The sequence below is a fragment of the Erpetoichthys calabaricus genome, chromosome 11 (assembly GCF_900747795.2).
Source record: "Erpetoichthys calabaricus chromosome 11, fErpCal1.3, whole genome shotgun sequence".
NCBI classification, from domain to species: Eukaryota; Metazoa; Chordata; class Cladistia; order Polypteriformes; family Polypteridae; genus Erpetoichthys; species Erpetoichthys calabaricus.
This window is the reverse complement of record NC_041404.2, coordinates 134589705-134603480: the sequence shown is the minus strand read 5'-3', so window position 1 is coordinate 134603480 and position 13776 is coordinate 134589705. Positions and strand designations below refer to the sequence as shown.

General features: G+C 45.6%; 1 protein-coding gene across 1 annotated transcript in view; it reads right to left on the bottom strand.

The window, feature by feature from the left end:
* Positions 1-1925: 1925 nt before the first annotated feature.
* The window catches only part of LOC114660924 (putative protein MSS51 homolog, mitochondrial), a 28042-nt gene continuing 16191 nt past the window's right edge, over positions 1926-13776 (bottom strand). The window contains exons 3-7 of the mRNA XM_028813939.2: positions 11312-11467; positions 7772-7896; positions 6283-6846; positions 4123-4216; positions 1926-2514 (exon numbers count right to left, since the gene is read on the bottom strand). Coding sequence (XP_028669772.1) covers positions 2280-2514; positions 4123-4216; positions 6283-6846; positions 7772-7896; positions 11312-11467 — 1174 coding nt within the window. The 3' untranslated portion in view covers positions 1926-2279. The remainder of the gene's footprint in view (positions 2515-4122; positions 4217-6282; positions 6847-7771; positions 7897-11311; positions 11468-13776) is intronic.

Below are 13776 nucleotides of genomic sequence, written 5' to 3'. Positions count from 1 at the left end.
ATAGTGATGTCTCGGCAAGAATGTTTGCTTTTAATAACTTACTGTTTTTTGTCAAAAAAATACAGAAAAACAGTTGTGTACAGATGGGTCGCTTTAACTTTAAAAAGCAGTGCTACCACACCTAGCAGCTCAAAAGGTTATATATTGGGTTTGAATTTTATCTTTAAAATTAATATGTATAATTCTCTCTTAAATCTACATAGAAGCCATGTAATTCAAACATAAATAAGTAAAATGGCAGCATTGTTTCAGGCGGCCAAAGCTCGCCTTTCTCCACTGGAATCCACACCCTGCTGTACCTCTTGTCTGAATTGAGTTTCACGAGACCTCCCTGTGTGGAGTCTGCATGTCCTCCCCGTGTCTGCGTGGGTTTCCTCCCACCGTCCAAAGACATGCTGGTTTGGTGCATTGGCGATCCTACATTGTCCCTGGTGTGTGCTTGGTGTGTGGGTGTGGGTGCCCTGCTGCCCAGGGTTTGTTCCTGCTTTGTACCCCGTGTTGGCTAGGATTGGCTCCAGCAGCCCCCCGTGACCCTGCATTAGAATATAGCGGCTTGGACAATAACTGACTGACTGTACAGCACACGAATCTGGGTGACGGGACGCGCACAACATAAGAACACAATGAGCCGAACAGGGATTGTCCAGAGCTGTTGACAGGTGGCACGGTGACTGGGCGATTGCACCATCACTGCTTGGGCCCGATGCCATCCACGCTGCCTTTGTGGAGTGTGCAGCTTTTCCTCTGTCCATCAGGGTTTTCTCCGACAGGCCTTTTTGCACTCCTAGTCTGTTTGTTTTGTGCCAAACCCGGGGACGATTTGTTACTTTCTTTCATTTTCCAGTTAATTCATTTGTGTTTCCCGCTGTAAACATTCATGCCAGCTGAACATATCAATAAACACCCCTCAGGCCTATCGTGGACTAAATTTCTTGGAGTCTTTACTGGGAAAATAATTTCAGTTGTGTTGCACACCACCAACCTTTTCTGTAATTATTCTTTTTATTTACCAAACATAGCAGTATCAGCAAACGCCTCTAGAAGAACTTCCAGAAGAATTTTTGAAAAGTATGTTGTAGAATCAAACATGCCATCAGGTGCCAGGCTTGCTCTGCTAATTCTGTGACGTGTGTACCTGCCGTGTGTTCAGGCTCCGTTCTTACCTTGTAGTTGTTCTTTATGCTCCATGTGGACTCTCGAGTCACTGTGCTGTGAATGAATGAGGTTCTCTAATTCGTGACCGCAGACTCTTTGCATGACTACCGCAGCAAGCTCCATATTGGCCCGTGTCAGGTCACCTTCAGCCCCCATATAAATGCCTCAGCGTTCACTTGGAAACGTTAAGACCGATGTTTCCAGAGGGTCTCAGTCTGGTAGTTTTGGTCCCCACCGCAGTGAGATGGCAGTGACCACATCTTCATAGTCAAACCAGACATTTGTGGAAATTGTACCAGAGTTCCAAAAAACTGCACCACACAGACTAGGTGGGAAGAGGCCTGAAGATGCGGGATTTTAAATCAGCTCATTGTGGACATCTATGAATGTACAGTAGGTGCCTGGCATTGGACTGGTGCCCAGTCAAGCGTACGGTACATCGGGGCTTCCTGGAATTGCGTATTCGATAAAGCTGATGCCGAAAGTGAATTTTAGAAAACTACGCACGTTTCTGCTTATATCATAAGAGTCCTCTTGTGATGGCAGCTGCCACGCCTTTGTCTCGCTATTCCAGAAAATAAGAGAAATGTTTAAATAGGAAGAGAAAATGAGGCAATGCCACCAAAGTGCCTGAGCTCCACATCATGCTTTTCAAATGGGCTTAGGGTGCCACTGCATGGGCTGACTAGTTTTATCATTTTAACATGCAGCAGACAATCAAGGCCTCATCTTCATGAGTATACTTTGTGCTCTAAATGTGTGAAAGTCATGATTCCTCGAACCATCACTGTTTTGGAAATGCTCACTCCATCGTGTCCCTGGTGTTGGTCAGTTCCGTCTAGTCAGCTACAAATTCATATTACAACCCTGAGAAAAATGAAACACCAAAGAAAACTCTAAGAGAATTCACAAGACATGCGGTAGAAAATCTCAATCAGCACATTCCTGGACAAGTGCATGTACAGTAAAAAGAGTGGCAGCAGACCTCAGGCAGAGTCTTGGCCCTTTTAGCTCAGTGTGTCCAAATGCTGCTGTTTGTGCCCCTGCATTCGTGCCCATCATGCAGAACAAACAAACACCTGGCACATTTGTCATGCCCTGCTTTTGTCCTGCTTATACGATTACTAGAGAGGCCAATGACTCAGCTGTTCCTCTTCCTCTTCCACATCTTCCCCTTCTTGAGATTCCTCCACCGCACCAAGGAAAGCTATGTAATACCCGTTGCAGTAGACGGGCAGCTTGTTGGGGCAGGACTGCACCTGCTCCGGCTTCAGGGAGCACCATGGATTAGCGCCGCTTGTTATGATGTGGCACTCGAGCTCTGCCAGGATCTGCAGGGAGTACTTCAGCTCAAGGTCACTGTGGGGACAAAGAGTTAAGCCACGGTGGCAGAGACTTTACAACGTCAAAAGAAAAATCCTAAGCTGCCGCTGACTTTAAACAACATTGTGCTAAAGGTGACAACAAGTAGAAGGACAGAGAAATACTTGGCACAGAGACGACTTTCAACACAAGCGGTTTGTACCAAACAGTCTCAGGTGCAAATGACAAAGTGTGAGGAGCCCCGCCGCATGGCATCCTTCTTTAGCCCTCTTTGTGCTCTTGAAACAATTAAATGGACATTTGCTCTCAAGTCAACTGATGCCATGGGAAAGGCAGTCACATCTGGGATATTCAAGGACCACAGTTCCACATATTAGAGAAAGAAATGATATACCACATATGTACTGTATAAATATATAAATATATATATAGAGAGAGAGAATTGAAGAGCTCAATTTAAACTGGCCATTGAAATGCTAAAGTGACAAGCAGCATGGCAGCTGTCAGAAAAGGTGCTGTTGTTGGGTATCTTCATGCCACCATACGCACATTTGAGCCCCCTACTGGAATGTTTGCCTGTGAGATGTTTAACATTTCGTGTCAGCCTGTCAGTACACATCTATCTATTATATAGTGCCTTTCACATCTATCTATCTATCTATCTATCTATCTATCTATCTATCTATCTATCTATCTATCTATCTATCTATCTATCTATCTATCTATCTATCTATCTATCTATCTATCTATCTATCTATCTATCTATCTATCTGTTGTGGCGGATGGCCAGAGCCCTTGGTTGGCCATGATGCCTGTGTAATGGAAGGGCCTGGGGTGAGGGTGTGCTCAGGGCATTGTCTGCCCCAGGATGCTAGAGGGCAGCCCCCAGTGGGTTCTAGCAGGGCGTGCTAGGAGTTGGAGTTTGTTACAGCCCTGTTGCCTTCCATGGGTGCGACCTGGGGGTGCTGCAGAGATCCACTATGTCAGGCTTCTGCCACACCAGGAGTACTCCAAGGTGCAGCATAAAAGAAGCCAGCAGCTACTCCTCTGGGAGCCAGAGTTGGGAGGTGGAAAACAAAGGAGGAGTGTAGACGGACTGAGAGTGAGAAAGAGAAAGAGAAGGATTGAAGAGAAGTGTGCTTTGTGCTGTGTTTGGTGCTTTGAAATGTGTGCTGGAGTTGTGTCCTGCATCTGCCTGTGTCAGGTTTGGGTGGCAGGATCGCCCTCTGCAGGCCACAATATATATATATGTGTGTGTGTGTGTGTGTGTGTGTTTGTATAAATGGTGTAATGGAATGTTAGGCTGTCAATGGCATGAGCAGTAGGTCACAGCACAGCGTGAAGAGCCACACAAGCCTTCATGTGACTGACAGAACCACAATGGCAAAGCACTGCGGGTGTCAAAGGGTAGCAAGTGCTATGAGGTGGCCGTCTCTATCACGAGTGCGAGAGGACCACACGTCTGAGGTGTTTTCTTTTCTTCGCTGTCTTCTTTCTCGTGTGTCAAATAAGCAAATGACACATAGCTACAGGAATTGCACTTGGGTGGGCCTGAGCCCCTGCCTATTTCTCGTTTTGCCATCATTTCACTTTGGGCCTAATAATCGTCAGCCAAGACTGGTCTGAATTTCTAGGAGTTCTTACTTGTAGAAAGTGAAGAGTGAAGGGATCCGATAATCTCTAAGGAGAAGCAAAGTGGGTAGCCATCCCTCAGCCAGGCCCTGCGAAGCGTGAAATCCTGCAAAAGAAATTGACAATTTTTTAATTTTATAGCACCTTGACTGGGCTCAGTACAGCAGGCCAAAGCATGAAGAACATGACCACCCAATGAATTCAACCAACAGACTTGTTTCACCAAGTGAGCCCAGCCAGGGGGCATGGAGTTTGTGCTCGATCTTAAAATACAATTGCTCATTTGGACACGGGTCACCCTTCAGGTCCTGTTATCTTATCACACTCGGTTATTTTTGCACACCATTGTGGCTTTGCTCAAATAGACAGTTTTATCCAGCGCTGGCCTCTCGGTGCAGAAGGACCATCCATTTATAGTGCCGATGCTCTGACAGGCTCAAGGAGCAGAGCGACGTGTTTTGGATGAATGAGATTACTTGTCTCGTTCCCTGCTGCCTGTGGATCCTTTCAAATGAACTGCTGACAAGCTGGCCTTGGTGTCAAGGCAAGTGACATGTGGCTGTCAGCGGCCTGGCTGTATATTTAGACTATCTGTGTCCATAAGGAAATATAATGCCAGCCAGACGAGACGTATGTGCAGCTAAAGCTCAACTAAGCACCCTCCATTGTATGAAAACGTAATTTGTCAGTGGGGGCAAAAGGGGAGACTCAGCGGGCAAATAGAGGACTTTAGCTTTTTACTTAGGCTCAGTGTCCAGCGGGCAGCGTGGTGGTAAGAGGTGCCCCTCTGCATATCAATCCATCCACTTTCTTATCTGCTTGAAGAAATGTTACACTTATGCGCAATGACTTTGAGGTTCAATTACGTGCCAGCAAAAGGCTTGTGTTAAACTCAGATTGGGTCATAGCTGGGCATTAAAACAGGGCAGCCAGCAGTACATATGGCTTTTTGCTTTTGCTTGTCTTGCTCAGTGAATGAACAGTGAAATGGCGCCGTCTTATTTCACATTGATGTGAGCTCCCTCAGCTGACTTGTCTCGATTTATACAGCTGGTAGATTTCTTAATGCCAGACAACAAAAATGTGCGTCTTTAACCTCCACAAGAGCTGCTCCGCTGTGCCAGTTTGATAAGCAGAGGCCTGTGAGTCAGCAAAACTCTCCTGCGGGGTCCTGCAGTTACAGAGATGTGGATGAATGTACTTTGATAGGGCAGGGGCCACCAAAGAACAAGAACAACGTGTCAACGTGCCTTAAACGGGCTCTTCTGCTGGGACGTTAGCGTGCCACTTTCTGTAACGCATTCTCATAGTTCTCATTCTCAGCACAGGATGATCAGTGATGCTGTTTACATAAGTCGACGGGATTTAATTGAACTTCCCTCCTTGGTTTGTTTTTTTCCTGGTGGTATACTGTAGTGCCACGCGGTCCCACTACTCTAGCGCTCCGCCAGTATTTGGCCAAGCCAGAGACATCAGAGATACTTGGAGCTTAGAAAGAGCATAGCTCATGCAATGCGGTGGAATGCTAAGGGGGTGTCTGCTCTCCAGGACCCCCACTGTGTCTGCCTTTGTCTGGCATGACTGACCAATGGCCTCTGTTCTCATCTGGGGTGATCTCTGCTGTTATTGTCCTTCTTCTTGGTTAATCAGCTCAGACTTGCTTTGTTTCTCAGCATTTAGTGGATATTTTTGTATGCGTTTTGGACTTTTTCCACTTTACCTGTGAAGTACTCATAGCACCCCTAGCCTGCGCCTGACTTGACGTGACTGTTTCCACAATCCCTTATGAGATGTATCAGGTGCACCAGAATGGACTAGCAGCAGAGTTTCAGCCTTGGGCTCGTGTGGTCTCCGTGTCTTACCTTTGAGAAATGCTTCATTCAACGTGTGCTGATGGGTGTCATGTGGAGAATGGGTAGCAGCTTAGAAATGTGTGGCCCCGCAAATGGGCAAGGCTGTAAAAAATAGGGAGAAAGGGGAGGAACAGGCAGCAGAGATGTAAACTGACATGGCAGCGCAGGAAGAAGGGCAACCATCATGAGCGATAAACTGTCAACAGCGCTATGTAGTATAAAGTCAGCAGCTGTAAAACAGACGAACAGTCAGCTCGTTAGTCTTTAGGACCAAACCAATGTCAGAATAAAACCTTCTACCACAATCGGGTTCACTTACCCGGATGAAATCCCACCACTAAATCAGGCCGTGCAGCTTCCCGTGTCTCCACCATGCTCTCCCAGAAGATGTGGTAAAACTCTTTATGTGCACTAAGGTAGACTTTTCCTTTAGGCCCTAAAGCCTTTAAAGGGGGTCTTGAAATGTCTCCCTTGACAACCTCTGGGCCCACCATCACCACCTCTAGGCCTTGGTTTCCAGAGAACATGCGAGCCAACTCATCCATGTCTGTTACTCGGGCATTTAACGTCTCTGTGTGAGAGGCCCCCACCACGTGGATGGTAAGGGGCTGCTTAAGGGGATTGAACCCAAAAGTTTTCAGACCAAAGCCAATGGTCAGGGGCCGTGAAAGAAACTCAGAAGTGACTCTTTTGACCGACTCCTTCAGGTCCGGGTCTTCTGGACGTGGCTTGCCTGCATTTGACCACAGGATTCTCATGGGATCGCTCTTGAGCACTTTGTCAAGTTCATACTCCAGATTTTCTTGCATTGAAAGCCAGTCGCCCCAACCTGTCAACTCATGCGGCTGCCTGGTCCAAGCACAGGTAGTGAAAGGAAGAACTCCTGCAATCAAAAGAGCAAGAGAGTACAGGACAGTGAAGATGCGGGTTTGGTGGAGAAAAGGCTAAAACTCTGTTGGCTTTAGAATTTCCAGACAGTCTACTTGGCCGTCCTCATCGATGGCCCTGAGCTTGGAGTTGTCATTGAGAGCGTTGAGTTTGGATGACAAGGAAGTCTCAGTGTTAGAGTCGAACGCTGCAAAGGTGATGAATGGAACTATGGCAGCATTTTATCAGGGATTACAGTGTGTCAGGCTCAAGGAGGGTCCTCGGCCCCCTTTATTTATGTCAGCTCATTTTTGTTATTCCAAATTTATTTTGTGTGCGAGGAGCTTGGCAGTGCAGGAAGAGTCCTGAAGTGGCGAGGTGCTTACAACGCACAATGCACACCACACAGACAGAAGATTGGGGAAGTGTTGAAAGAAAAACGTATATATATATACTGTATATATATGCACATATAATACATGTCGGGGCAGCAGGGTGGCACAGTGGTAACACTGCGACCTAGCAGTAAACAGACCTGGGTTCACATCCCGGGTCCTCACTGTGTCTGAATGGGTTTCCTCCCACAGTGAAAAGGCATGCAGCTTAGGGGGCATGGTGGTAATAAAGTCCCTAAAGTGTGTGGATGGGGGGGCGACTGTGTGTGGACTGGCACCCCGTCCAGGGTTTGTTCCTGTCTAGTTGGGATTGGCTCCAGCACCCCCTCACCTTTGTTCATGACTAAGCGGGTTTGAAAATGGCCGACTGACTATACAGTATGTCTGCATTGCCATGGCATGGGTCTGGGTATTCCCCAAGGAGGCCAACAAGAAACTGGAGGGGATTGGAGGCCCAGATCAGCCCAGTTGAACATCTTACTAGTGCCAGCCTCACCAGGTAAAGTAGAAAGAAAATGAAAAAGGCGACAACTTTAAAGTGCTTACCTGTGAAGACGAGCCACTCAACCAGACGGTCAATGGCTGCCAGCTGAAGCTTTTTGCAGAAAGCTTTGTGAGTTGGCCAGTTCACCTTCTGACAGCTGACACTGCAGTAGTACACATTTTGACACCTGAAAGGCAAGAACGAGCAAACTGACGTGATTTACTTTATTGCCATCAAAAACATCAGGTACATGGAAATTGAATTGCTGAAGCTGTCAGCATTAAAACATGAATGCCAGCGTAGAACATATGGGCCACATGAGAACACACAGCCTGAGCGCCCTGGCATTTATTCAACACACTTTGACGGTTCAGAACGCACCTTTTACAGTCCTGTTTTCATATCTGCCAGACTTGGTCTCGATTGACATGAGATGTTCACCGTACAGTAGGACGATGAACAAAGGGCACCCATCACTTCTCATCCAGTGATAATGTTGACTCCTATCTGCCCCTTCACCCATTCCCAAATCTGCTCAAGCCAATTTAAGTTCACAGAGGGATCCTGGCAGCACTCCGTGCAAGGTGAGCACCCCCCCGAATGGCACTACACTCCATTGGCAGACAAATACGAACTCCAGCACGTGTCCAGAAGGTGTCTGTGGACGCCTATTTGAAATGGAACTGACATGAAAATACTGAAAGGCCACGTGTGATTCATCACACCTTCTCTTACTGGAGCTGTGAGGCAGCAGTACAAAACGTTGAAATGAAAAGTCTGCCTGGAAGTGGGCCACTGACTGATCACTTGTGAAATCTTCCTAAATCAGGACCCCTAGCTACTTGGCAGTGTGGTCCTCTCACAGTCTCTCCTCCTCCATCTCCAATTCCCTTGCTGCTTTTTCCATTGATACCCCATGATAGACTCAGTCACACACACAGGCGCCAAAGCCAGCCATAGCTTAATGCCCAGCACACTGAGTGGAGAAGGCACCTGAACGCCATGGCTTGGACTACTTTGAGCTCAGATCCTTACGTGTTTGTCATACGTTGCAGGACTTTGACTCCATTGCACTTTGCTGATGACTGCTAATCTGCGTTGAGCCCATTTTTCCAGACAGATGAGCTGCCCAATGATTTGATTTATTTCATTGTAAAGGCACTTTGTTATGATGTGCCCCACAGAGGGCAATACATACAGTCAGTCAGGGTGTATTGATTGTACGCTTGGGATACTTCAGACTTTATGCTTAGTATGTGATATTTTTCACCCAAGAATGACAAGCAGCTCTTACGGAGGCTCACATGATGAAAGCTCTTAATAGGATGTGCCCGCTTCCTTGTGCCGCTGACAGACTGCAGAGGAGATTCACTGGCACTCAATAAGCAGAAAGCGATAAGCGTAAGACCTCGGCTTACTTCATTGACATTCTTTATTGTGCCAATGGGGTCATTAAAATATCTCGGGACATCTGCCTGGCACATTCACATTCCATGTATTTGTTTTAGTTTAGCTGACACTGTTATGAAGCACAATTTAGGACTTAAACGTTTATTATTATTATTATTATTATTATCCATCCATCCATCCATTATCCAACCCGCTGAATCCGAACACAGGGTCACGGGGGTCTGCTGGAGCCAATCCCAGCCAACACAGGGCACAAGGCAGGAAACAATCCTGGGCAGGGTGCCAACCCACCGCAGTATTATTATTATTATTATTATTATTATTAAGCCAAGTCAAATAACTCTTCCTTTTGTAATAAGTGCTGTTTCTAGTGCTGACCAGAGTGCACTTTGGTCCTTCCAAGGTCATTGATTCTCCTCTGCCAAGCTCTCGTGGCACAAGATGCCACCAATGATATTTGAGGCTGAGCACAGAAGGCATAACCAGAGGGTGGCTCGTCACATGTGCCCGCCCTGCTGGCTGTCTGGTTGTCCGTTTTCACTGCATTGCCTTTTGGGGAGCCTATTAATCAAAGTTGCTGGACTGTAGACGGTTTCTGTGAGTAACTCTAATTCTTTTGGTTCTTGCAGATGGAGACACCAAACGTATGAAGCTAAGTGGACGTGGAGACAGTTAGGTTCATTCACAAGTGACTCCTTACACCACTGGCCAAATGCTGCTGCTTTATGTTTGTGCCAACCACCTGTTGGTCCATCTTTGGGCCGCTGGTTCTCAGATTCACGACTTGCTCACTTACAGTACAAGTGGAGGTTTCAGCTCATGTAATGTAAGACACATGACAGGTAGAATTTCTTTGAAACAGGAATGTCCTTCTATCTTATAGTTAACCATTGCCCAGATAAAACTTGATTTTATTTTTAAAAAGCCTTAAGATGGTACTTTTTCTCATCTACTGTACCATTGTGCTGCACATTAAGGAAATATTAGAATCTGATTGACCAGATTAGGGCTACAGTACCGACACTGAGTCTCTGCCATGGGACAAAGAAAGAAAGAAAGGTGCTACCGAAAACGACAAGAAGCTGCGGCCATGGCTCACTGAAAGCAGTCAAAGTGACTCAAGTGACTGCTTTGTTAGTTTGTGCGTCAATAGGGGAACCTCAAAATAAAATGTAGAAAACACAGTGCTCATAACTGGGTGTGTGAGACAGTAGCCTCACTGGCAGGCCATTGTCACAGCGTGTCCAGGACATATTAAGGGCTATGACAGAAGGAGACTGAGGAGTTTTATGACTGGATACAAAAAGCCAGGAGAGCATCATGAAATAAAGGAAGAGTAAATGAAATCAGGGACGTACCAAGGACGAAAACAGATACAAATGTCAAAATCAAAAGGCAAAACCGGCTGTGTCATTTGGAGGGTTTCTGTGACCTTTGCCCCCCTGATATTTGAGAGCACTCCCAAAACCCATCCAATAGATTTAACCTTCCAGCCTTTTGCAGACCTTTCTCCTCCTGTTGTGCATTCTGTCATGCATGGACCACTGGGTGAAAACCTCTCTCCACAGGGGACCACCCTGCTATTCCAGCCAACACATAGGTTGAAATGACAGCATTCCCGACGAGGGACAGCTAGGCACCTAATAAACTGCTAAAGCTGTGGCACGCAGGTCAAGGAGAAAAGAAGATCAAAAATTGAACAGACCCTGCTGCTAACGCTCCTTTGCTTTTTCCTTGCTTGCTTCAATGTTTTTTGGTTATATTACGCCACACCTTTTGTCAATCTGGCATTCTTTGACATGTTTTTCTGTCCAAGGCTGAGTGACCACTGAGAGGTGCCATCATGTTTCTTGCCCATGTGGTCCACGACACCTCTGTCAGGCTCTGCTGTGGGCTGATGATGCATCATGGTAGCTGCTCAAGACTGCAGCCACCTGTGTCTACGCTGGCAGACATAGCAGATGTTTCTTCAGTTACAGTCTCATATTTTTCTGGCACTCTTATACTGACACCTGACTTACTAAAAAGCTGGAACAGAAAAAGCTGCCAGTCCTCCCATTAAAAGTCATCTGCTAAGCTATCAAATCGTAAAATTAGATCTAGCAGATGACACTTTTATTGCCAAGGCCAGTGACAAGGTATGATCACAGCAAACCAGGACATTTTATTGCAAATCTTGCTTTCCATTTTACCTTTTGCACCGGCGAAGTGCTGCAGGATCTATTAGGTCTTGTGGAAGCTTCTTACACTCAGCACAAAATTTGAAAGTGTCCTCAATCTTCTGAAACATCTCGCGATGAGAATGGATTCCAAAGTCCTTGCCATATTTTGTTCCTTCCAAGGCAGACCTTTACAAAAAAACAAGAGTGGTAGGGTAGCGTCATTGAAAATGGACATCCAGTATCTATTGGCAGTGGCAGCTGGTGTAAACATCTGGGCAGGGCAGTATTTTAGAGGGGGACAAACTGAAGCAGCACTTCATAGCTCAGAAGAAAAGAGAAGAAAACACACACACACACACACACACACGCACACACACACACACACACACCGACTCTAAGGATGCATACACACAGAGCCCTTAGAGTAGTGAGAAAAGCGCTATAGAAATGTAAAGAACTTGTATTATTAGTAGTAGTGTATCGAGAAACATATTGGTGGGTGGGCATATATGAAACTAGGTGGGCAAATCAAATTTCACCCAGATAAGACAGTTTGTAGACCTTGAGCATCAGCAGCCAACCGAGGGGGTCTCAGTAAAGCACACAACGTTAGAATTCACACGCACACAAATTCAAAGAGCCAGCCCGCCATCCAGGAATGGCCATTTAACTGGCATGATGGCCCCAAGCTGTAGGCACCAGTAATGGCCTGCTGTGAGCAATGCTGTCAAGTGAATATTTTTCTCTCCCTCGCACAGTTCAGCCTTCTTAACCTGCAAGCCCTTAACAAACAGTAGGCCTCTGACTAAAGCACACTAAGAGAATAAAATGGAGAATGTAGAAAAAGAAAAGGCCGATTTTGAAATGCTTGCAAGAATAACCAACCACCTGCATTGTTGTACCCTAAGTCTGTTGTCAGGATGTGGACAAATAATTTTGCTTGTTTGTATTTATTAATATTTAGTTTCTATTTTGTGAAATAAATAACATTATTTAGCACAGCATGGAATTGCTGCCGTCATTACTCGTCGTGTTAATTTTGAATGCTTACAGTTGCAGGAGCTCTGGAATGAATGCCTAGTAAAAGAAGGCCCTTAGTTATCGAGGCAACTGTTGTTACATTACAGGCGTTTAGGCACCACAGCAATCTCAACCTTTTTAACGTATGCTTTCAAGTCGTGATCGCTTGCATAAAATCACCCTGAAAGCAGCATTACAAACTCAGGAGTTTCAAAATCTCCTTGCAAACAATACAAACACAAAGACTTCTGTATTCATAGTTGGCTTAACGTTTGTCATGACAAGAGGTGGAAAGTCTGTGCGTAAGCTCATCCTCAGTCACGTGCCTTCGTCTAAAATCATAAGTCTGGTCGTCCAGTCCAAGGTCCTTTATCTTCTTTGTTTTCTTCAAGTGAACGATTTATGAAGAGATGCTTCATTTAACAAACCACCAAAGTTTCTTTGATTTCTGAAGTTCTGCTTGAAATTGCCATCTTCTTAAAGTGGCACTCAGTCATCTGTAGTTATGTAACGTTAAAGGCGGGTGTGAACTGTGAACCATTGACGTCAACATGGCATAGTGGCTCGACGATTGTCCAATCGCATTAAATTAAAAAAAACAATACTACTGCGCTAATGATAAAGGTGGGAGTGTCTGCCCAGTCCCCGGAAAAATATGAAAGCAGCCAATTACAGAGCACCCTCAGGTCACCTGCTTGCCAAAAGATGAGGTAGTTACATGGCGTCCTTCACTCTGGAAATTGAAAGAACCCATTTTGAATGGACGTTGACATGCGCTGACACTACCGAGTTTTTACAATATTTGTGGGTGCAGCACCGCTGCTCCCCTCAGTACAAACGGCCATTGAGTATTAGCCAAGTTAGCATCCTGCCACGTTACAGCTCTAAATCTAAACTGGTGAGAGGGAAATTCCTCCTGAGCCTGTCCAGGTGCGTGGGCAGCAACATTGGCTGGATTGCCAGTCTTTTGCGTCACACACGCACATACAGCAAATTTAGAACTTCATTTGTACATCTTTGTCACATGAGAGGAAACCTGAGATCCTGGAGAATTACATTTAAAAAAAAAACAAAAAAGCGCGGACAAGGGAAGAATGTGCAAACCGAGAGAAAGCCTGCAACAAACACGAAAGTTTTACAATGCACTGGTGCTTTGCCAACAACAGAAATTAGGATTTGACACGTCCATTAGAAATGAAAAGCTTGATGTTAGATTGAGTTAGGAGAAGTAGAAGTTGTGTTAGGGAAAAAGCTTAGGAGTTATCAGGATTCAGGCTTAGCGTTAGAAACCAGAGAGATATGAAGAAAAGCAAACGACAAATCTCAAAACAGAAGACAAAACTTGTAGTGAAATAAACAAGGGATCAACTCTGACTAAACACCTTCCCTAAGTAAACTTTGAAATGTATTAGTTGTGTTTATGAGAATGAAAAGATTTGATGCCAAGTTTAGCATATTGCCATCTTTGATAATAA